This window comes from Cynara cardunculus (assembly GCF_001531365.2).
Source record: "Cynara cardunculus var. scolymus isolate 2C chromosome LG 2, CcrdV1, whole genome shotgun sequence".
NCBI classification, from domain to species: domain Eukaryota; kingdom Viridiplantae; phylum Streptophyta; class Magnoliopsida; order Asterales; family Asteraceae; genus Cynara; species Cynara cardunculus.
In genome coordinates, this window is record NC_037529.1 from 4,296,605 (window position 1) to 4,320,678 (window position 24,074).

The following is a 24,074-nucleotide window of genomic DNA, read 5'->3' on the forward strand; positions in this document are numbered from 1 at the left end:
TTTATAATTAAATCTAAATTAAATTATAATATAAAATTGAATTAAAGAAGTTACACCAAAAAAATGAGAACTATTAAATAGTTAATTTGAAACTAATATCGATTTATTTTTTTAAAATTTTTTATGTTATCTTCAAATTTATGCTTCATTAAAAAATAAAAACATTATCGTTTTCTGAAAACCACATAAAATCGTATTATATCGATAAAGATAACAAATAAAAACTAGACATTAAAATCGAGATTTATCTTGCTGCATTATATGAGTACCTTTCTAATAGTTATAAAAAATCAACACAAATTTTCATTTAAGAAGTCCGAAAATCATGTTTAAATAAAAATAAAATTTACATATGGTGAAAGAAAAACCTTCAGAAAGTATATTGATGTCAAGCATGGTATTATAAAATCTCATTTTCTCTTATAACTTTTTAAATTTATTATTTAAATATTTAAAAATAAAGATGTAATTTCATTTTGTTTTTATGATTTTCTAAAAGATAATAATTGAAGTATTTTTTATATTAATATGACAACAATTATATCAAAAACCATATATAACCACTTCAAACTATGGAGTTGTAACACGTATTTGGGTACATATATATGTATGTGTGTGTATGTATATGTATATATAGACTTGAGATCATGTGAGACCATCCTGTTTTTGTAAGACCACCACTTTTTTACACTTGAAACTTCACAGTAAAATGCTATAAAGGTGACCTTCACAATGTTTTTGCTGTGAAGGTTCGGTTTTTTACTTTCACAAAGTGTTTTACTATGAAGTTTCAAGTGTAAAAAGATGATCTCATGGGTCTCAAAAACAGGTTGGTCTCATGTGAACCCTCCCTGTATATATGTGTGTGTATATATATATATATATATATATGTGTGTGTGTGTATATATATATATATATATATATATGTGTGTGTGTGTGCGCGTGAATGTGCTTGTGGTGTAGGGAGTTGTAAGACCTAATTTGGGTATAATACAAGTGTTGAATAAAGATGTTGGATGGGAGATGCCTCTTTTTTGACGAACAATTTCAAACAACAAGATGATCCAATAACTTCTGATACGTTACCTTAAATTAATCACAAGGTACCTCCATCCTGATTTATGTATTAAGCACGTATAAATTTAACTGCAAATATTCAAGAATCTAGAACTATGGTTCAGTTCCATAACCTGTTGATGTTTCCTAATGGACTTCTCCAGGATGACCACTTCCTTTATATAGACAATTCTCACTTGTTGAAAACTGTTGATCTAAACACAAGTTTTTTTTCTACAAAACCTTTAAATTCACACATGTAACATCAACGAATCGCTTACAAATTTATAAAATACGTCTACTTCTCCACCATATATACAGGTAACAAAACAGTTGCTCGCATGTTGCTTATGTGACAATTTTTTTGGCTCAAATCCCCCGTATTCGAAATCCCAGATGGTTTTTTCAAAGTACAGAGGCATGTGGGAATTTGAGGATTGCATCAGCATGAAATAAAGGGTCGTTCAGCTTACAAGACAAAAGAGAAGACTGTGAGCAATGGTTGCTGAAGCTTTCTGGTAGGAATGACACCCAACATGACAGAATACAAGGTTGGAGGCCTTGAAGATTAGGTTCCACACTGGGTGGCCATAACTTCTTTGCATCTTCATTCAAATATGTGCGAAATATCTTCATGGCTACAAATCAGATTTTGAAATACGTGTGAAATAGATTTGACATCAGCTCTAAATAAGAAAGAAAGAGCATAATTTAATCCGATTTACCATGGTAGCAGACCATCATCATGACTGCGAATAACTTGTCAGCCTCTGCATTTCCTGAAAGCAAGAGCACAAATTCCCTTTGGCAATACACCAAATAGGAAACCAACAGAAATATGACATGCATTTACAATATCTAAGAAGACTGAAAACTAACTAGCTAAGCACAACTTAGGAGTTCGATATGTATACAACAAGAACCCTTACTGCAAATTAATTGCAGTTTGACAAGTGTGTGAAATAAACTGCCGTTGACTCTACAAAGAGCATAGACACATCTCATTGCACTGATCGGGGCGTTCCATACATGATTTTCAAGAAATGAATCCTGTATAAGATATATAATTTTATAAACTCGACTATATTAGTTCAGAGACCGAATGAAAATTGAATTTAAAGCCACAAACAAGTTTTCAACACCAGAGGGGATGATGTTAGAATTGGGACATGATGTCATTTCCTCTTGAACCGTGACAACCTTGAAACTTACAGGAATTCATGACGATAGTTGCAGCATGATTCAACATCTTGCAATACAACTCAAAAGATGAAAGTTATCCCCTAAAAGTATACCCATCTAGAATGATCCAATTGGTAATACCTCAATACAGTGCGTTGTTACAGGAACTGGAAATGAGAGTCAAAACATCATTAAGTTCGTAGATATCCCAACCACAAAGGGTTCCATTAATACGCGGGTTAAGAAGTAGAACATGATGCCGAGAGCTATTGAAATCGGGAGAGCTGGCAAAGCATGACGACACACTGATAACAGTATAAGAGTGCACCCCAATCCAGATATAATAGCAAGGTAACAAGCATACACTGTCATTAAATCATACATTGCAGCTCTACCCACAAGAACACTATAAAAAACAAAGTCACCTAGGCCAAGCTTTATGCCTCTAGTTGCCTCTTCACCAATCTCCCTGCTTCTTAATTGTGGTTCCCTTTCGTTCGCCATGCCCAGAATCGCAGCAAGTGGTGACATATCCTCCTCATCTTCAACTATTTCAGTTTGTCGAATTCGATCAGTACCACCCATGGCAGCTGAAAACTCACTGCTGGCACTTGAACTAGACCTCATCCTATCTCGAAGATTTGGCACCAATGGGGAAGTCTCCTCTGTCTCATCTCTGCTATCCACCATCTCAATTGTATCACCATTTCTCGAATCTGTAGCATTGTTTCTATTTGGAGTCATCTCAACCTGAAGCTCCACTGAATCTGAAGAGACCCCGCCAACCAGAAGACCCAAACTAGACCCTCTAGGGTTCCTGGAAACAGTTGGCCGGGCCTCGTAAACCAGCGCAGGAAGTTCATCATCTCTACTAGATGCCAATTCAACCAAAATCTTAAGAGGTCCACCAGGGGCCAAAACAGCAACCAAATCATATAGAGCCAATGCCACAAGCAAAGTCCAAGTGGTCCACTCAGGCAAATTAGTAAACCAAGCAGCCACAATTATACCTAGAAGAACCATATAAACCTGCCTCAACACTATCGGTATCGGTATACCCTCGGCGAAAATAGAAAGGACTCCCACAACTGTGAAATTAAAAAGCAAAATGAGACAAGTGATGGCATCAATTGGGATCGAGAATTGTCGAATAATGGAGATGAAGATGGAACCACCCATGACACCGAGAACAAAGAAAGCGGAAAAACGCATGTAGTTCTTGAGGAAATTGGTGAAGTTGTAATAGTAAAGGAGAACGAGGAGGAAAGTGACAGCGGCGATGAGGATAACAAAAACGAGAGCATTGAGTAGCGAGCCTTCAATTTTCTGAGATGTAGAATCCGACGGAGCTTCGAGGTAGACGAGATTAGCGGCGGTACGGATGGGCTCGACGGAAGAGGAGGAAAAGGAGGATAGAGAGTAGACCAAAAGGACGACCAGGAGCATGCATATTGATACCGGCGACATTACGCCGATGATTTCCACTCCGATTGACTCCAAGATACTCCCATCCATGGCTGTAGATCTTCGAATTTGTGCTACAATTCTAGGGTTCTTGATGGATTTACAAAATGGTATTTGAACCGTTCTCCATCTTCATCATACGACTTGACCCTCTTACTTTTTCCCTTGCAAATTACATTTATTTTATTCTTATTTTAATAATGGGTTTTTTTTTTTTTTTCATTAAAGATAAAGTTGTTTATATCTATACTATATTATATGGTATTTGACAAAAACTCTTAAAAATAATTTTGTATGCATGAAATACTGTTTATTAATGTATATTACTTAAAATTTAAGATTATAAGTAAATTGTGCATAAGTACATTTCATATTTTTGAATTCATGTAACTAACTACAGATAAACATAATCAAATATTGGATAAACATATCATATTAAATATAAAAAAATTAGAATATAATTAAAATAATCATTGAGTTATAACAGAATACTTAATTATTATATTTATAAAAATTATATTATTAAACTTAAATTAAATTTTTTTGTTACTAAACCTAAATTAAATTATAATAAAAAAATTTGAATTAAGGAAATTACACCAAAACACAAGAACTTTTAAAAAGATTAATTTGATACTGATATCGATATATATTTTTTTCAAAAATTTATAATATTCTCAAATTTATATTTTATTCAAAAATAAAAACATTATTAATTTTTTTTTCTTAAAACCACATAAAACCGTATTATATCGACGTAAAAAAGGAATAAAACGAAACACTAAAATCAAGATATGTCTCAATGCATTGCACGAGTACCCTTCTAGTACAAATTAATTTATCTGTACAGATGAAAAAAGACTGTGTTTGATTTTTTTCATATATAGAATGAGCATATTTCTAATTAAGACTACATAAAACACTCTCCTATAACATTACTGATTAATTCACTCTAAATATTCATGTATACCTAACCGAATAAGTCATCTCTAAATATTCATATATACCTAATCAAATAAGCTTTTAGTCATATTAAGGTGCTAACGAATAGACCATTATATTATATATATATATATATATATATATATATATATATTGTAACTTTTATTTATTTTAGACGTGTAAAAAAAATTGTACCAAGCACAAATTAATTTTGATAACGTTTTTTTATAGATAATATCATATCAATTTTGAATTGTTAACAAGGTACTTATACAAAGTTTTCAATTTTATGCAACAACATGATAGAAGGCAAGAATATCTAAGATCATACATGATTACATATGATATACACGTTTAATGATATATGATTAAATACACCTAAAAAAAGGCACACGTGACTTGGTGAAGCTATATATTGCCATTGCAACATGTATTTAATCATATGTGATTAATCGTATGTATCATGCATATAATCATATATGATATTGAAACTTCCCACTCTTGCAAATTGACCAACCTGACACTAGTAAACTATATAACTAAGTTGGTCAACTCTGGTACCTCTGAGCCTGCATAATTCAAAAATAAAACTAGCCAAGGCACATGCAATCAAAACCAAAGTTATGTCAACATAACTATTTGATTTCATAATCAGACTCATTTGTGGGTTTAAAACTCTAAAGATTCAGCAGACTACTCCCATTACACACACCAATTGCTAGAAATGAATAGGCTTAACAACTTTACGGAACTACCACCATATTCAGTCGCATTATTCGCTATAGTACCTAAAAACTTCAAACAACTTCATTTTTAGGATACCCAAATGCAAACAAAACTTATTTGTACAAGGACATGCAGAGAACAACAATCAAACATGATCATCATGTTAGACCCTATTCACAAATGAATAGATGCTTGCGGCTTCTATCCAAACGGATTCCCACTGACTGAAGCTACAGGCCCCTGACCATGAATGTTCCTACAAAATCAGCCATATGGATTCAGAAATAGTGACTCAAATTGATGTTCTACCATACTCGAAAAGAATCATCTCATCTTGCACATAATTAATATTACAGCTAAAGACCAACTTAGATGGGCCAAAATCTTGCCATGTGCTTAAAACCCCCCACAGCTTTGAAATGAAAGATGTTAGGAGGAAAATTGATCATTTTACTAATTCAAAAGTAACATTTTCCTCATATTGGATCATTAACATTTTCCCATAGAGCATCATTATCATTTTACTCATATTGGATCGAAATAAGATGTTAGGAGGAAAAAAAAGATCATTTTACTAATTCAAAGTAACATTTTCCTATACAGCATAATTAACATTCGTCTTAAAGATGTGTATATTGAAAAAAGCATGAAATACTGATATCCTTGCAACAAATCGGAAGACAGTGCAAGGATATCAATTCTAGACAATTATTAGCAGAAATTAGCCAAGGAACATTTGCTTTGTGAGAACCTTCGCATTGTGTCATCCTTGGCTTCCAAACCGATCACCTAAGTTGGTATTTAAGTTACTAACTGTTTTATAAAAATATAATAGAAATCGATGATGAAAAGGTACACGGGATGGTTCTTAACCATAGTGGAGTTTTATGGAGGTTCTTATTTGTTGAGTTGGCGCTGATGTGGCAAGAAAAGGTGCAAAAAGGAGGTTCTTACCCAACTGGTGATTATGTTTCCCCTTCCCTGAATTGGGTGTGTTAAGGACCATTTGGGCAACCCAAAACATTAAATAAAATAGAAAAGAAAAATGGATCTCAGAATGATCATACCCAACCAATTTCTAGAAATCTGCTCGACCCTACCTAATTATACTCAACAAGAAAGCTAAAGCATCAATTAAACTACATATATACATACATATATATATATATATATGTGTGTGTGTGTCTGTGTTGAATAATCCTGTAAAACGAAGTAAAATAAAAGGGAGGCACTTACTGAATCTGCATGCTTGGTGCTTGCCCTGCCAGGTAGACTAAGGCATCTGCAGAACCATATTACAGTAAGAATAGATTCCGATAAAACAACAAAAAGTTGATTTCTCAGTTGAGATTTCACCTTGTGATTTACCAGGAGTATATGGTATTGCTGCACTCTCAGGAAACCAAGGAGTCGATATACTATGATTCGGTATAGCAGATTGCAAAGAGCTCATGTCCAAGAACTGCAATTGGAATTAAAAAGGGATTTGCATGATTCCATTGAGCAAATAAGAATGGCGGGGTAAATATTGATGATATCAGAAAATTTCATCATAATGGCCATAAAAGTCTTAGCAACCAGAGATGTTTATTAAACATTAAACACTATAAAAAAATATTGAACAGGTTGTGGGATATCTCTATTGCAACTCCTAGTCACATTTGGATCTATAGTTTGAAAATTATATATATATATATATGACTTACCATGTTGCTAGATTCAAGATCTGCATCACTAGGAAAATCGAATGGATTGCGAGATTTTGTATCAAGTCCATGTGATTGTGCTCCATCCTGAAGTAACGTAAAATAAGAGCTGATAGTAATGATATCTCTCTCTCTATATATATATATATATATGTGTGTGTGTGTGTGTGTGTGTGTGTGTATTAACACATAAGGCAGAAACTAGAAAATGAGGGAAGACAGAAAGAACAAGAACTTGGGGAAATCTGTCTAACAAATAAAAGAGAGATGTTCCTTGTTTGAATACTGTAGATTTGATGACAACCATTTGTCATACTAATAGCCAGACAGAGATATCGTTGTTGCTCCTTGTTTGAATTTTGTAAATAGAAGAGAGATGTTCATTCGTTTTCCCGAAGAAAAAAAAATGCTCATTGGTTAGTAACCTTTTTACCCTTATGGTAGTTATATTATGTTGGTCTCAAGTCCACATATAACTAATTAGGCAAGGTGGTTCTGATGACGAACACATATAAAAGAAGAAAAGAAGGTGGTTGTGATAAAGCGGGATCATTTGTAGTCATTGGCTTTGCTTTCACAAAACCATTGTGGTTGCTAAAATCCATAGAAAGACATTCTACTTGGAACTTGAGAACTTTATCCCAGTTTTTGCAACTAAAATGGTTTTCTAGAAAGCTAAAAGCCACATACCATTTATAAAAGTTCAAGCTTTCCAACTATAGTGTTTTTTACATTATCAGAACCTCTGCAACTACAATGGTTTCTTCTATAAATCAAAGTTAATCATAATGGTTACAACTGTTGGTCACTCGATAATTAAGGCTGAATAAAATGAAAGCATCCTACCATGACAGGGAGTTCAATTGAAGAGTCTACTGATCCAATGGCATGCGGTGTTGTGCTAAGAAAAGGAGCAGGTCTAGTATCCAAATCAGCTTCTTTCATCTTGACATTCTGTAAATCAATTTGATAAAGTCAAAAAATAGTTGATCACATGCAAACAATTCACTGTTATTTCTAGCAACGTCAATCAATACCTCTGATATTTCCCATGGCAAATACACATCAACACCTGAAGGATCTTGTACTGGAACTTGTTCGCTAGTCTTTATATAAATACTTTCGAAGGACGTGGTAGATTCTTCGAATGAACTCCATGACTGCTAAGAAAATGGTGATACATCATGTCTTGTCACTTTAAAATAAATCAAAACACCACAAGATTTCTTCGTTGCAACATACACATAGGAAGGTTATACAGATGAATACCTCTAATTATGTGAGCAAATCTCTTGCAAAAAATAACATACCTGATTATTCTTTGCATTTAGCGGATCGCCAAGATCATGCAAGCCTCCATGCCATGGGTTATGCATTAATGGCGAAGGTCCACTAGCACTAAAATCTTGATGAAATGACCAGTGAGAGCTTTTGTCCACCGATAAAGCTTGGTCAAATTTCCCAACCGAATCATCACTAGTAGAAGTTTCTGACACAACGATCGAACTTTTAATGCCCTGACTAGGTTCCACATGCCAAGGCATGTCAAACGTCGCCCATCCCTGATTTTCCTGAGTTATCATACCTGGTGATTTATCTTTCAGGGTTTCAGACGACTGCTGTTGAGGCATAACAGCAAATAAATCCAAAGATGAAGGTTCAAAAGCTTGGAACTGCTGATTTACACTCAAAGTTGATGCCACGGAATTACGTGGTGGCTGCAAAGTATTTATAGACAAAGCAGAAGATGTCGCCGATAACTCAAATAGGTCAATGGCTGAAGGAGCAGATGTGGTGGATTGAGGTGCATATGGTGCACTAAAAAGGTCTAATCCATCAAACTTTCCCGATTCTGATAAATGTGACACAGAGGGAAGAGAGTCTTTGTTATGTTGTGTCACTACTGATTGTTCTGGTGCTAGAGATGTGCTCGATTGAGGTGCATATGGTAAACTAAAGAGGTCCAAACCATCAAACTTTCCAGATTCAGACGAGTGGGAAAAAGAGGGATGAGGATGTTGCGTCACTACTGATTGTTCAGGTGTTGGACCAATAAAATGCTTGTCGACAGAGTCTGCAGACTTGAAACCCGTGTCATCCCCGCTGAGTTGCACAGTACTGCCAGAAGAACCAGTTACCTAAAATAAGATGAAATAAAATAAAATAAGAAAGTTATAAAATAAGAAAGAAAATTCAGTTCAAGTGGAATGGTGAAGAAATGAGCTTTAGTTTACTGCCTATATCAATGAGTTGGAGTCCGGCGCAAATTTGACATGTGTGGAACATGGTTTGCAGCTTGTTAGACTCATGCATGGGCCTCGGCATGTGTGAGTTTATGTCTAGAGTTGGTTATTTAGAATGCCAACCTTAGTATTTTTATAATTAACGAACTTTATAAATAGGGATTAGGAGGAATTAGGTATTATGCTGGATTTGATAACGCTTTATAGGTTAACGAGTGCGTGGCATTTTTGGAAACTGTTCTTGCAAAGCTCAGTCAAACTCATCTTAGATAAGGCATCGGGGAGAGACTGGTACCTGGTACCCCCTGAAAGCAGACCTGCCTTTTTGATTTGATTCTCGTTGTTTGTTTTCAATACAGTTTTCAATTTATCTTTCCATATGATCAAGAAAATGTAAGGTTGAAACATCACTTGGAGCTTCAGCCCATACAACAAAAACAACTAAAAAAATAATCAACTTATCTTATAAATGTGGAATTCTTGATTGTCTTTTATCTCAGATATTGCATTAGTAGCAGGTTGTGGCCTCCTAGGCATGGTTACATACATATATATATATAYACACACACACACACATATATAGGGGCTTAATCATTTGAGAACTCCATATATTGTGATAACCGTGGAAACTATTACCTTAAGGTATTGTTTCACATGATTTTTTCTCATCTAAGGCTAGCATTTAATGTATTGATGAACATAAATTTGTTTCGCAATGTGTTTGCTTCATATGTATAAGGTTCACAATGTGAAACTTCTTTACATGTAACTTTTGATTCACGAAGAGGCTTAAAAGGGTTCACATTGTGAAACAGACACATTGCGAATCACGTACAAATAATATACTCATCAATCACAATGTATCAAATCATATCACATTATTTCACAGCAAAATCACATAATTAACAACGGAGCGATGATCATAGACGTGCTAATCACTTGTTTTCGATTATCACAACATTGTCACATCGTTATCACAACAAAATCACACAATTATCAGATCATTATGACAGCTAAATCACATCATAAAAATCTTCAATTTATCAAAGTACTATCACATTATTATCACGGCAAAATCAGATCATTATCACAGCTAAATCACATCATAAAAAATCTTCAATTTATCAAAGCATTATCACATTGTTATCACGGCAAAATCAGATCATTGTCACATCATTATTGACAACGGATGCATAGACATAGGATGTCTCCGATGATACTAGCAACATTTAAAGGATAAGGAGAAATATAAGATAACAGAAAATTATGGATAAATACTAATTTATTTTCATTTTATTCTAATTTTTATTATGTGTTCATTAATTTGGAGGCCCAGTAGTGTTCTCGCATTTTTGTAAAACATGGGCATTCTCGTTTGAACCCTTCCCTATATAAATATATAGAAAGGGGGGTTCATTTAGGAACATTCAATATTTTATGAACCCAAGAACCATCCTTTTTGTTAGTATTCATGATGAATACCGTGAAAATATTAATGATGAATGCCGTGACAGATATTCATGATGGATAATAGGTGGTTCCTAAAATATTTAGGGTTCCTAAATGAACCTGCCCCTAGATATATATATATATATATATATATACACACACACACATATTAACGGCTTAAATTTCAAGTAACACCAAAAGCAAGAAAATGCATGCATTTGTAACCTGGTCCGGATCTCTTTTGGGGCTGCTGAATCCAAAGTCCCTCTGACAGGTTGGCGATTGRGTATCAGACCTAAATGGATCACCTGCACTGCTCACTGAAAAATCTGAAACTCGAGCATTAGGCACCTCATTTGCAAACCCATCATCTTGCCCATGATCACTTAAACGGCTTGTACTCATAAAGCGGAACATTCCTCGGTCCGATCCAGGCTTTTTAGTAAGTGCAGGAGCCTGTTTCCCATAACGACGTTCTTCATATTGATAATCATATGGTGGACTCTGAGAATAAGAATGATAGGAACTAGCTCGTCTTGTTTCATCCTCGTGGTTTCTAGTGTTCTGAAAAGTTGACAACCAAGCGTAACAAGTAAGTATGCAATAAACACATTTATGAAGATGTTCTATCGTACTAGATAGGCACACTACCAGTATATCTCTAGGAGGTTTTCCAGATGCCTTTGAAGCGAAAAATTTCTTATCCACATATACACTCTTTATGAATTCTCGAACTTTATCCACATTGCTGTATCAGAAAGTACGCATAAGAAGTCAATTTGACATCATTTATCTTCCAAAACCATATGGAACAACTTAAAAGTGCATTACCTGTTATCTGGAAGTCTCTGGCCTCGTGGGTCCCAATCTTTGAGAAATGTTTCCCTTGCACGCTGAAGAAGCAAATATCCCATGAGAAAATAAACAAACTTTGCCACTGAGGGAAGGAAAGAAGTAATACTTGTACCTGATTACCACCTTCTTGAAGGGCTTCAACTTCTTGTGAAGTAAACTTAGACATTGATACAGATTTAACACGGTGAGTAAACTCACGGCTGCAACATGAATTAAGATAACTTAAATATGATGTTAAACAATGACTGAAGAGAAACATTAGATTCCTGACATTTGGATAGGCCTATAAGTGAATGTTAACAAAATCCAATATGACATACCCAAATTTGTATTCATTAGTTAAACCAAAATTGAGTCAGAACTTAAATTTGACTGATGTTTAAGTTTGATGTTCGAACTCGAATCATCAGGTATCTTGCAAATTTGGATAATATTGGAAGCCAATTAAGCCTAAGTTATCCATATATGAATATCAAAATTATCCTAATTTAATTTGAATCTAGCTCTGAAAAGTGAAATTTCTATTTTTTGAACTTTAGCAATTAACAAAGTTACAAATGACAACAATTAGAAGAAAAGAACAAAGATAAAAAATGATAAAAATTTCAACTTTTGACAATTCTCAAACCCAAAGTAACTTTAAGAATTTGGTAAAACCATAACCAACGAGAAGTGAAGGGTTTATCTGTTTATAAATTAATTCAATACTTACAAAGGATGCTAATTGTCATACTTGGCTCTGTTAGTTGATGTTAGTTTAATGTACACATATATTAACTCCATCCATTCCATTTTTAAGTTAGAAGTGGCAGGAATAAGGATGCTCAGGTGGATGGTGCACCTATGGCTGAATTATGTTGGACAGGATACCAATTGAGGTCTTCCAAGCAAAGTTGGGTGTAGTGCCTATCACGAATAAATTGAGAGAGGGAAGACTGCAGCGGTTTTTTGCACATTCATGGGAGACAATTGTCAGCACTGATGAGAAGGGTAGACGGTGTAACAGTTGACCGATTGAGAAGGGGAAGACGGAGGAGGACGTGGGATGAACAACTGAGACTGGCATGGCAGCTTTAGGCATTTCCAAAGACATGACTTCAGATAGGAGTTTGTGAAGACGTAAGCTTAGGGTAGCAGATTTTGTGTGAAGACCTGTGGGTACTGTGGTTCGGGTTAGAGAGCACACAACTAAGACTTTAAGTCCTATGGTAGGTAGGGTGAGTAGCCAAGAGTAGCGTTTGTGAGAGTTTTGTCAAGAAGGGGTCTTTTGTGCCATTTATGTGTTGGGTTGCCTAGCCGACTAGTACTTTCCCTCTTGCTTTTGTTGCTCCCACTTGTTCTAGGCATATTTATATGGCATTGATTGTATGTCCTTGTTTGATCTAATTTCATGGCATTGACTGTACACACTTGATCTACTTGTTTAAGCATACTGCATGTTATTTAATGTATCTACTTCGTTTCCCAAGTTCGATTCAAGCATTTTTTTCAACTCTTCAAGTATTCCTTTTTTGTTTTTGTTAGTTTTAATCATCATAAAACTTTTTCCTTCAAGTATTCCTGTTTGGGTGGTTTTCCATTAAGTCCCGTATGGATAAAGTTGTCTTAGTGGATTAATCTATCTATATAGATTGGGAAGGTATTTGTTTGGGAGGGATTTTTCATAGATGGAATAAGCGTGTTTTTAATTGGGAGGGATAGATTTGGACAAAACTTGGCTTTCTGCATAAAGCTCATCCCTAGAAGCTTACTGAAAAATCCACTTTCTATATCATTAAGCCACTACCAAAAAGTCATGTATTACTACCAAATAAGTTGCGAATCCTATTAAGTTCATTAAGCTGCAAACAAACAGACCCTAAATGTTGCGTACATCTTACCCTCATAACCCACTTCGCATGGGATTCATTGGAGTTTGGTTTGGTTTATTTCTAGGTTCAATCCTTATAATCTTCGCCCAATTGATGAAACCCTTCTTGTTGCCTTCAAATATGTGTTCTGTACGAAATTCTTGTGCTTCTACATTGCAAACTATAAAAATAACGAAAGCAGGAAGCATATTTGTTTATTTTGCTCAATTGTTATATTTACATGTGCTCTTCGTCAGTAATGATGGTTCACATAAAAAGGAGAGAGTGTTACTAGAATGTTACCAGGAAAATGCAAAGATATTTAAGTGTATAATGTCAATACTCAATATAATAGCATAAGTACTTAAGATCTGGTTCCATATTTTATCTCCTTTTATTTAGTCAAAGATGATGAGGTTAGAGAACAGTTGAGGGGGAACTCAAGGGCCAAACAGAAATTATAAGCTCCAGCGATCAAACAGACTACTATCAAACTGCAGGGACTAAACTGAAAATTCCGAAGTGTAGTTCCTTTAATTTACCATCAACACCGGCATCATATCTACCAAATGCGAGCCAGCATTTGCAAGAGAAAGAGTCAATTGTGGCTCTTGATGTCCAGAAAAACAGCATTGATACCCCACCCCCACTCCCAATAGGGACAGCATTTGCAAGAGAAAGAGTCAACTGTGTCTCTTGAAGTCCAGAAAAATAGAAAGAAAAAAAGCATTGATACCCCACCCCCAGTGACCAGTTCCAATGAACTCAAGGAAGTCAAACAAAAAGCAGAGAGAAGGCATGGCACAGCAAGCCATCACCTACTCAATGTTGATCATGCTTGCACTGCAACTAGCTGTTTGAATATCAACAACTGCAGCTATGCTCGCTTTAGGTTGCCTGCTGCTCATGGCACCATAAAGTGGGGGACGGTTTGGGTTTCTTTGGTTCTCAAAATCTGATCTCTTATACCATGTAATGGAAAGGGGTTGAACAGCTAACGGTATTATTTGAGAAACATAGGCTAATGGATTGACACATAAGCAACAACACTAAGCATCTTTAGATCTCTAATACATACATCCAAGTTTTTCCAGCATTATGTGCAAAATGACATTGACATAAAGAGCTTAAGCTGAATGGAGAACTCACTGTATCCCACTACATGTCATGCAAATGAACGTCCAAAAATTTGTGCACACGTATTGAGGTCCCTGGAATCAAATTTTAAAGTCAAGATCAGGGTGAAGCAATAGAAGTTTTATCACCAAATTAAACGAATTAACAATTACTATACCAAAGAACTTGCTATGAGTATGACTCCATGCTAGTATGCTTTACATAAATAACGGAGCTAAAGAGATAGCCGATTATTAGTGGATGTAATACATGAAGCACTGGCACTTCATCCCTTCCATGTCATGACACAAGAATGCAAAGAGCTGATCTGTATCTCCAAGAAGAGTAACAATCTCACGATCAACAGGGTACACTCATTTAGCAATGAGGAATTGAGGATATCCCATAATGAACAAATGATCAAATTCTTCAAAGCAGCTATAAAATCACTTCCTTATAACCAAAAAACATTAAATTTTTTAACTTCTGTGGGCTGATGCTGACTAACTAGATAAACCGTCAAGTGGACAAGGTGGGTCTCCAACTGTTGAAACCCAGTTTTTACTAATTTGTTTCCATCACTAAAAGATAATCTATATGCAACGTTTTTATGATAGATCTGTAAATGGGAATCTCGAAAATACATCTCCTTACAATAACATAGCTTAAGGGGCTGTTTGGTTGGTTTTCCATTAAGTCCTGAATAGATAAAGTTGTCTGTGTGGATTAATCTGTTTGCATAGAGAGGTTTTTGCTTGGGAGGGTTTCTTTAATATATGAAATGAGCATGTTTTTTAATTGGGAGGGGCAGATTTGGAAATTTTTTGGCTTTCTGCATAAAGCTCCTTCTAGAAGCTTAGCGAATAAGCCACTTTCTATATCATTAAGTCCCTACCAAACAATCATGTATAGCTGACCGAATAAGTTGTGAGTCCCATTAAGCTGCTAACAAACAAGCCCTAACTACCACTCATCTGAATTAACATGATAAGGTTCATCTCCCGTAAGCCACATTCATCAATACTTCTCTGAATCAATGTCTATATGTTATTTTTCTATAGATACATGAATGAATACTCACAGTAAAACGAGTTAATCTTATAGACACTTGTCACAGAATGCACTTTCATCATTACAAAACCAACGAGTTTCCGAAAGCAAAATATTCAACTAAAAATTAACATGAGTGAAAAATCTAACAACCCACAAACACAAAACAGGTATAACTAAAAGAAATTATAAACTTTGAAAAGTATGAATATAGAAACACATACCAAGCTGTTACAATTGATGCATCTTCGATTAGGAGGAAGCTTCATTAAACCCCTAATAATTTTCTCATTTCGCTCCTCCTCCTTCCTGCTGCTCATTCTTGTTTTGTTGTTCTCACCAAAAACTGCTCCCTATCGTTCAAATGGGAATTAACCTCTGCGAATTTGAGGTCCAACAACATACAAAAGGGGGTTAATTGAATCTAGGGTTTTGGGTTTTGAAATAGCAAAGAAGAAAGGATGGAATCAGCGATATCCCTCTTCCCCACTCTTGCTCGATTTCCCAGCTATTCTCGTCAGCCCAACGACAAGATTTAGTGCTTGAAATTATGCTTTTAGCTTTGAGGCTCAATTATATATGCATTATTTGCATATGTCCACCCATTCAAATTTGGCCCGTTACTGATACCATTGCTCTATCTGTCCAGTCAAAACTCAAAAACTTAAAAATTTTGCACTTTGATCCCTAATGTTATGGAATTAAACCATCCCAACCCCTCAAGTTATGAAACTTTGTTTTCGAACTCGTATTGACCTGTATTTCGTCGATTCAAAATCTTTGTCATTAAATATTTTCTTTTATTGTAGGGACCCTATGCCACAACCATTACGAGGTTACTGATTACATAAAACTAATGCAAACAGTGTCACTGTTATAAGTATGGTAACGTATGTTTTTCATGATTTTTATTTTAAAGAATAGAAACAAGGTTTGGTGAAACCGAGACGATCGTAGTTACAAAATTTGAACTTGATTTTGATGTATTCATGACTTAAAAATGTGTTAGTGTATACAAGATGTGAGGATCAAAGTTCATTACACAAATAAGTGAGATTATGAACCCTTAGACATGTCTATTAACAGCATAATGAGACTCACAACTTATTAGGTCAGTTAAATGACTACTTGGTTGTAACTTATTGGTATAAAAAATGACTTATTCATTAAGCTTTTCAATGAGTATTTTGATTGTTTTTAGTAACATTATGACCCATTTGAGACAACAAGTTTCAAATACAATTGTTAAAAATGTCAAATTTATCCTGTTCCCTTCAAGTTAACAGCAAAAGAAACTCAAACATCTATCTTCAATAAAATAAATTAGAATCTAACATAATTACGCTAAATAAAAACGTAATATATATTACAAAAACTCAATAATCATCACTAATATGGAACATACTAAAGGATTCAACCGTTCCATATGCAGTTACTAGCAAAAAAAACATCGTATTTGGAATGCTTGAGTTTGTCAATCATAGATCCAACCTCCCACGCCTTTCATCAACATCTCTACGTTTCCGATACCGAAAGTAGATAAACTGTATAAGAATCTAGCATGACGTCAAGGATCAACAAGCTTACGAGAAATAGAATAAGATGGTCATCATCAAATTGCAATGTTATAAAAGATAAAAGGAAAAAAAACTTATTTTTTCAAGGATACAAAAGTATCAAGCAACATGCATCCGCTTGATTCAATCAACCATGGTAGATTAGGTTTTATTTTCGACCACTCCAGAGTACTCACAAGTATGCTACAAAAAAACATATATTCATAATAAACATCGATCCAAAAAACTTTAATAAGAAAATAATTACCACATCTATCTAAAAGAAACGGTAGTGTTTGAAGTTCACATAGTTTGATAAAAATAGATGATGATTAATCATATGTTTAAAATATCTTTAATTAAGGGGTGTTTGGGATTGCTTATTTGAAATAACTTGTGTTTTTCTACAAAAATGCTTATCAACTTATTATAAGTTAGAATCTTTAACTTCTTTAAAAACTCCTTATTACCGGTTTGGCACCGGTTTATCCAAACACTCAAAAATGCTTATTGAAAAGACTAAAAAGCCCACAAAGTGGATATAAAGCCAAGTTAAAAATCTGCAAGATGCAGAAAGAACCCCCACTTACCCCAAACAGGGGGAAAACGAGACCAAAACTAAACACGGCCACCACAAAGATCAAGAGAACTGGCCTAAAATTAGACGAAGTTGAAGAAAACTTACCTCGCTACATACGTAGAGTTTCCAAGAAGAGCAAACATGAACATTAAGGGATTCAGACCCTACACGTCCACGAAAAAAGCATATATGATACCTTAATTAATTAGTAAATACATGTGTGTGTTTGTTTGTACAAAAGAATTCTTTTAACTGTTAATCCCCAAAAGCATCATATAAAAGACAAATAAAGTATACAACAATATGTTAAGTAGTTGGCTTAACAATCCAGCACCCACAAGGAGCCAAATCCCGAAAGAAATTGTGACTCACACACTACAGTTGAACTATTACCAGTTTGTACAAGTATACAATATTCAATGTGTTGACTTCTACTCAAGGTGTCCTCACCCATGTGATTCTAACAATACGTAATATATAGAGAGAGTCGGGTTCAAACGGGAACAATACGTATTTAAGATAATAAGAAAACGGCAGAATCACATGTAATTTTACACTAACATCACATACAAAATCACATGTGATTCACGCGACTTTGTCTCGCAAACTATTGTTGCAGCCAAAGTCGCCTACACACCTTTTTTTACCGTTAATATAAAATCACATGTGATTTTGCACGTGATTTGGCCGTTTTCATATTCTACTAAATAGTTAGCATTCTCGTTTGATCCTTCCTATATGTGTGTATATATATATATGGAAAAGATGAAAGATTTGTCTGTACCTGCACATTTCCCCTTCTAATCTGTAGAATTTGAAGAAATCCAAAAATAAACATGTTAATAAAACCTCTAAATATATAATTTTCTACTATTGAGTTGGGATTTCTTACATTTAAGAAAATTTGTGGAAGACGTCCACCAATATAAATAGCTGCCATTCCCCAACCAAGGAAGGTCCCAATCCCATTACTTTCCATGCCCTTATGACCTTCCAGAATATTGCTTCTTACCTGCAATATATACACATGGTCAAACACTCATGTTTTAATTTACGTAAGACATCCTCTCTCTCTCTATATATATATATATAAGGTTGGGTTCGGGTGAAAATAAAAGTTATATTGAGAAGGGTTGGAAAGGATCTTCACCCTTGGATCAATCCTAATTGAAGAGAAACACTAATGAGATAAAGTAGATCAATTCTCATCTAAAGCCCTATTCATGGGTTGTATTGGGATTAATTATATCAAGGGTCCAAATCTCTTCTTACACCTCTCACCTTAACCCCTATTCTCACATGATCCTTTGTGTGTGTGTGCATATATATATATATATATATATAGGGTCAGGTTCAGGAAAACCACAAAAATGAAAGACCGAGGAACATTCTAGTGACCATTTGTATGATATACACATGATATTTTGTAGTGTTATGAACATAAAGACAATAAATGGGTTGTTTTCTTTACCTGTAAAAGCTTTCTTCCCACTTGCATAACAATTCCTTCATGTTGTTTTACTGAATTTGAGTGGAGGTAACTGTCTCTTTCAAGCTTAAGATTGTATGTGCAGAGAAAAATTGTCACAGTAAAAACCTGTATCACAGGAGAATACATCTTTGTCAGATTCGATGCACACTTTTTGAATTATAGAATATTCATATACAGCAAAACTCACAAACGTTCCTCACTTTTGGTGAGGTTTGAATCCTTAACCTCCAAAGAGGTTGGGATCTATAAGTAACCCAAATACCTTTGGGCTATTGACCCTTTGGTTTGATGCACAACCTTTCATATGAAGCAGAAGTTGAATACAACTCACCACACATAGCATGGTCTTAGTTTCTGATGCAGGTGCTGTATGTCTCGATAAATGTCCACGAAGCAAAGGTTCTTGAACACTTTCCTGATCGCATATAGGAGTAGTTGTTCTTTGTGAGGGGAAGAAGTTCACTGTAGGAGTGAGACTTCTAGATAGTGATCTAGCAGAACTGCACCAAGAAAGATAAAGAAAGTAAATAAGCTATATACATACATATATATGTGTGTGTGTGTGTATACATGTGTCTGTTGCATTTTTTTCCTGGAAGGACACTATTATAGATCAAGCATGCATCTTAAATTATAGCATGGGCTCTTTCTAGGTGACTATGGGTCTGTTTTGTTGGTTTTCCATCAAGTCCTATATGGATAAAGTTGTTTGTGTGGATTAATTTGTCTGTATAAATTTTGAAGGTTTTTTGTTTGGGAGTGTTTTTTCATAGATGGAAGGAGCGCACTTTTTAATTAAGAGGAGCATGTTTGGAAAAAACTTGGCTTTCTGCATAAAGCTCTTACCTAGAAGCTTACTGAATAAACCATTTTCTATATCATTAAGACACTACCTAACGGTTAACTATAGCTGACCAAATAAGCCCATTAATCGTTAAGCTGCTAACAAACATGCTCCATGTAATCTTGAGGTGCCTCTCAAAAAGTACCAAGTCAAAATTTATGTCTAATTATGTGTCACCATGCCAAAAGTTTACTGGTGAACGATCACTTCTGAGCATTATATTATAAACGTTTTCAAATGAATCAGATCTTGAAGTCTAAAGTCAGCCTATGCCTTAAAGAGAATGGTTGCATATTCTGATGGACTAATCTGACTACAATCTTGAAATGTCCTGCTACTTCCCTAATTAACATCAACAACAATCATGGTAAGAGCAGCAATCATTTATGGATCCATTCAGAAAACTCGGTAAGAAAATAGTAATACACTTCAGTGGAAGAACATTACGTGTAATATGCTCTTTCAGGAGAAGCATCGTCATCGACAGCAAGAATTGGCAGACTTTGAGTGAATTTTGACAGCATAGGAACCGTTGACTCATCCGGGATATCACCATTGGCCAGCTGTTTCTTGCTACCATCGTGACTGCATTCTCTTTTCTTGTCTGCTGATTCAATCTGGATAAGTTCAGGAATACAAAATGCAGCGCTATCAAGATTACATGCTCCACGAGTTGAGAGTAAAACGCAGGCCTAAGATCATGTGGCCCACATGGTTTGGAAATGACTTCTTACCTCGTGGCCTTGTCTCTTAGATGTACCATGATGACGGAAATGACCATAGTAAATTGATTGGGAGGAAAGAGCTAAGGTAGTCACGAGGTACAACTACACGCCCACCAAAAATAAATGAATAGAGAAATATATAGGTGCAATTTGAACTTATGACACTAGAACAAAAGTTATGGACACTTCATGAGTCAAAAACACTTACCACTGCCGTGTAATACTGTGTTGGAAGCTGCAGAGTAAAAGGATGAGATGAATTAAAATACAGCCATTCGCCATAGTTAACACAACAAACATGAAAATGGCATATCGTTAAACTATAACACAGCCTTCAACCTGTAATGCCAGCATAAAAGACTAATCTTTTACATAAATATTATATCAGATAGATGTTTCATTCCAATCACAAGTGATAGACAAAAGTTCAAATAATATTTTGAGATTAAAACAAGTACCATTGTCTGTTTGGTTAGGCTGAAAAAGAATATTCCTGTTTCTATATTGGATTTGAGCTGAAAGAACTAAGCCAATATAACCCCCACCCTCCCCTCCCATATGAAGAAGAAAAGATAATAAAATAAGAACTACACTGAAGATTATCTTTCATTCTTTCTACTTTTCCTCTCAACTCTAAAAAAACTGTTTAGATGATTCATTGGGGATCAGGCAGGTTAATTCCTTCCTCTCTTCACCAATTAACACACTCATTTCATTATTCATGTATCTATCAATTGAGGGTCAAAATCTAAGTAATAGTTGATAATGCCCCAACAATAAGGGGCGCAAGGGTAAATAAAAAGTAAGTAGGCGACAGCCATTTGCTTGTAGATTCAAATTCCTTAAATAAATCACACTATCGAGAGAGGTCAAAAAGTAGTAAGACCTTCAAGTGGGATAGTTTAAGCAGAGTTTAAAAGGTAGAAAAACTCACTGTAGCTGGCTCTAGGTAACAACCAAGCACATTCAGAATATCTCTGCCAAATAGAAAAAGAAGTAAATAAGAAAAGAGTAAAAAATGAAGATTTGTCAATTGACATGATAGAAGAGAGCACAGCATGGTTATTGAATTTGAAGAACAATATAAGTGGTAGCAAATGCAAAATGTAGATTGAATGAAAATCAAAATCTCTCTTCATGTTTGATATGAAATAGCAAAGATAAGTGTATTATAAGAGGCAGGGATTGCCCTTTTAGATGTAAGCCATACCATGATTGATATTCATCCTTGAGACTTTCTCTCATTTCTATTATGAAAAATGGATTGTGCTATACAACATCTATAAATGTTAGGATGACAATCCATCCAGAGTTGTAACTTCATGACAACATAAATCACTAACAGTACATGTTATGCATCTATAGTGAAGAAGATAAAAGTATTACCCAAGTATCCATGTCATAAGGAAGCCGATGGCAAGCCCTTCAGAAGATTTTTCTTTGAAATTTGTGATGATCTGAGGTACCTCTGCGACACCCCAACTGACAATACTAACTATTCCCAATATCAGCGAAATCCAGTCCTTCCTTGAACAAAGACAATACTTCATATAATTCCTAGCCCATTGAGAGCAAGGTTGACGTGTAGGGCACATTGGCAAATCACTTTTGAAGATCTTCATTGCATCCAAGAACCTGTAAGTATCCATAATATGCCCATCATATTATGAGATTTTAAGAGGTGGCATATGATTCCCATCAAAACTATTGCATGTGTTGTTGAAAGAGGTATAATTTCACATTTGGTCACAAACAAATTGCTTTTCAACTTAAAGAAAATTTTCATAACTACATCAAACTTTGTGAGAGAGATCTTATAGCAAATCTTCATGTAAAAAATGTTGGGTCTTAAGTTTTAAAAAGTAAAAAAATCTGCATCAACTTTGATTAAAAGATCATCTGTTTGATCATAAAAGTCTAAGGGCTTGTTTGTTAGTAGCTTAATGAGTTTCACAGGGTTCACATCTTTCCCAATCAGCTATATATGATTGTTCCGTAATGGCTTAATGACATTGAAAGTGGCTTGTTAATTTTATGCAGAAAACCATTTTTTTTTTCAAACTTGTCCTCCCAATTAAAAAACATGGCCAAACAAAAACCTTATCAATCTATGTAGACAGATCAATGCACACAAACATCTTTATCCATTCAGGATTTAATAGAAAACCAACCAAATAGCCTTCTAAAAGTCCATGTCCCTCGAGCAATAGAATTGTTTAAAAATGTTTATTTTGTTGAAATAGCACTTTATTGTTTAAAAATAGTTTTTTTTTTGTGGCCATAGAGGAGGTTCAAATACGGTGACTCTGGGTTATCTGCAAAACAGTAGTTGTGATGGATCGCATTGCAGTTGGATATCCAGGTTAATAGAAAAATAAAAAAAGGAATCATACAAACAAAACAAAGGGAAAAACCCACAATCGCTTCGTTGTTCCCGTAGAAAATCAATAGGTCAGAAGTAAAACACCTTCAAAATAGAGTGGAAACATGAAAATCAAATGCATTTAAACCCTCGATAAAATCAAACACAAAATTCCTACACTTTTTCGCGGGAAAACGAGAAATTCGAACTACAACGATGGAAACACAGTAATGTCAGTACCAAATTACTAGCAACAAGAACAATGCGCACGTGGAGGATTCAACATTATAACCCAAAAACCAAAAACTAGAAACTAGAATCGAATCGTTTGAAACCCTTTAACCATAATTAATGAATGAGTRGAACAATGATATTGGGAATTATATAACATGAAAATATAAGAATCATAAAAGCATATGATCATACTCCGATAGCGTTGAATGCTTGCCAGGCCAATTGCAACTTCCGGAGTTGTATAGAATCGGAGGAAAGCCTGCAAGCGAGAATGGAGCAGGCACCTTTTTTGGCGCAGCTTTTATGGCTTTATAACGGCTGGGTGGGTGGCATTAGGGCGACCCCACCCCACGTCAAAATATGGGCTTCAAAATCCAAAACCATTATAATATATATTAAAGAGTCAGTGGAGTTATTTTTAATTATTGTTATATGAATATCTCAGAATAAAAAATGTTTGGATTGTCATCGTCTTTGATCTCAAATTTATTCATAAATCACGTTTGATAAAGAAATTGATATGATGCATCTTAGTACATCTCATCCTTATATTCATTTAAAAGTGGAGATCTATTCTTATACTTCTTAGCTGAACTTTTTTTCTAGTTGAAACCCAACTTATATATATATATATATATATA

General features: G+C 34.9%; 3 protein-coding genes across 5 annotated transcripts; all 3 read right to left on the minus strand.

Moving 5' to 3' along the window:
• Window positions 1-2,363: 2,363 nt before the first annotated feature.
• On the minus strand, window positions 2,364-3,843 carry LOC112507829 (presenilin-like protein At1g08700). The gene has a single exon (XM_025112549.1). The coding sequence runs from the start codon at window positions 3,752-3,754 to the stop codon at window positions 2,420-2,422; it is 1,335 nt and encodes a 444-aa protein (XP_024968317.1). The 5' UTR covers window positions 3,755-3,843; the 3' UTR covers window positions 2,364-2,419.
• A 1,427-nt stretch (window positions 3,844-5,270) lies between these two features.
• Window positions 5,271-16,166, minus strand: LOC112506899 (probable ADP-ribosylation factor GTPase-activating protein AGD14). Of its 3 annotated transcripts, XM_025111226.1 has the most exons (14): window positions 15,865-16,166; window positions 14,624-14,685; window positions 11,737-11,824; window positions 11,601-11,662; window positions 11,421-11,517; window positions 10,995-11,333; window positions 8,663-9,215; window positions 8,388-8,566; window positions 8,115-8,240; window positions 7,924-8,031; window positions 7,078-7,164; window positions 6,728-6,833; window positions 6,608-6,653; window positions 5,271-5,627 (listed from the first exon to the last, which is right to left on the minus strand). In XM_025111226.1, exons 1-14 carry the CDS (start codon window positions 15,958-15,960, stop codon window positions 5,573-5,575), a joined length of 2,004 nt encoding a protein of 667 aa, XP_024966994.1. In that variant the 5' UTR covers window positions 15,961-16,166; the 3' UTR covers window positions 5,271-5,572. The 3 variants fall into 3 exon arrangements, with proteins under 3 accessions (XP_024966994.1, XP_024966993.1, XP_024966992.1); XM_025111225.1 differs by having other exon boundaries at window positions 8,115-8,237; window positions 8,388-9,215; XM_025111224.1 differs by having other exon boundaries at window positions 8,388-9,215.
• A 952-nt stretch (window positions 16,167-17,118) lies between these two features.
• LOC112504417 lies at window positions 17,119-22,459 on the minus strand. Its single transcript, XM_025108356.1, has 12 exons — window positions 22,224-22,459; window positions 21,772-21,814; window positions 21,046-21,072; window positions 20,847-20,939; window positions 20,560-20,729; window positions 19,600-19,768; window positions 19,248-19,373; window positions 18,669-18,788; window positions 18,561-18,581; window positions 17,882-17,940; window positions 17,310-17,400; window positions 17,119-17,196 (listed from the first exon to the last, which is right to left on the minus strand). The coding sequence occupies exons 1-12, from the start codon at window positions 22,457-22,459 to the stop codon at window positions 17,119-17,121; spliced, it is 1,233 nt and encodes a 410-aa protein (XP_024964124.1).
• Between the last annotated feature and the right edge of the window lie 1,615 nt (window positions 22,460-24,074).

Coding starts and splice junctions, on each gene's coding strand:
- LOC112507829 (XM_025112549.1), bottom strand. CDS start 3,754: ATGGATGGGAGTATCTTGGAGTCAATCGGAGTGGAAATCATCGGCGTA.
- LOC112504417 (XM_025108356.1), bottom strand. CDS start 22,459: ATGAAGATCTTCAAAAGTGATTTGCCAATGTGCCCTACACGTCAACCT. Junction 21,815..22,223: donor CTTATGACATGGATACTTGG/GTAATACTTTTA, acceptor TCTATTTGGCAG/AGATATTCTGAATGTGCTTG. Junction 17,941..18,560: donor TTAGAAGGGGAAATGTGCAG/GTACAGACAAAT, acceptor GTGGACGTGTAG/GGTCTGAATCCCTTAATGTT.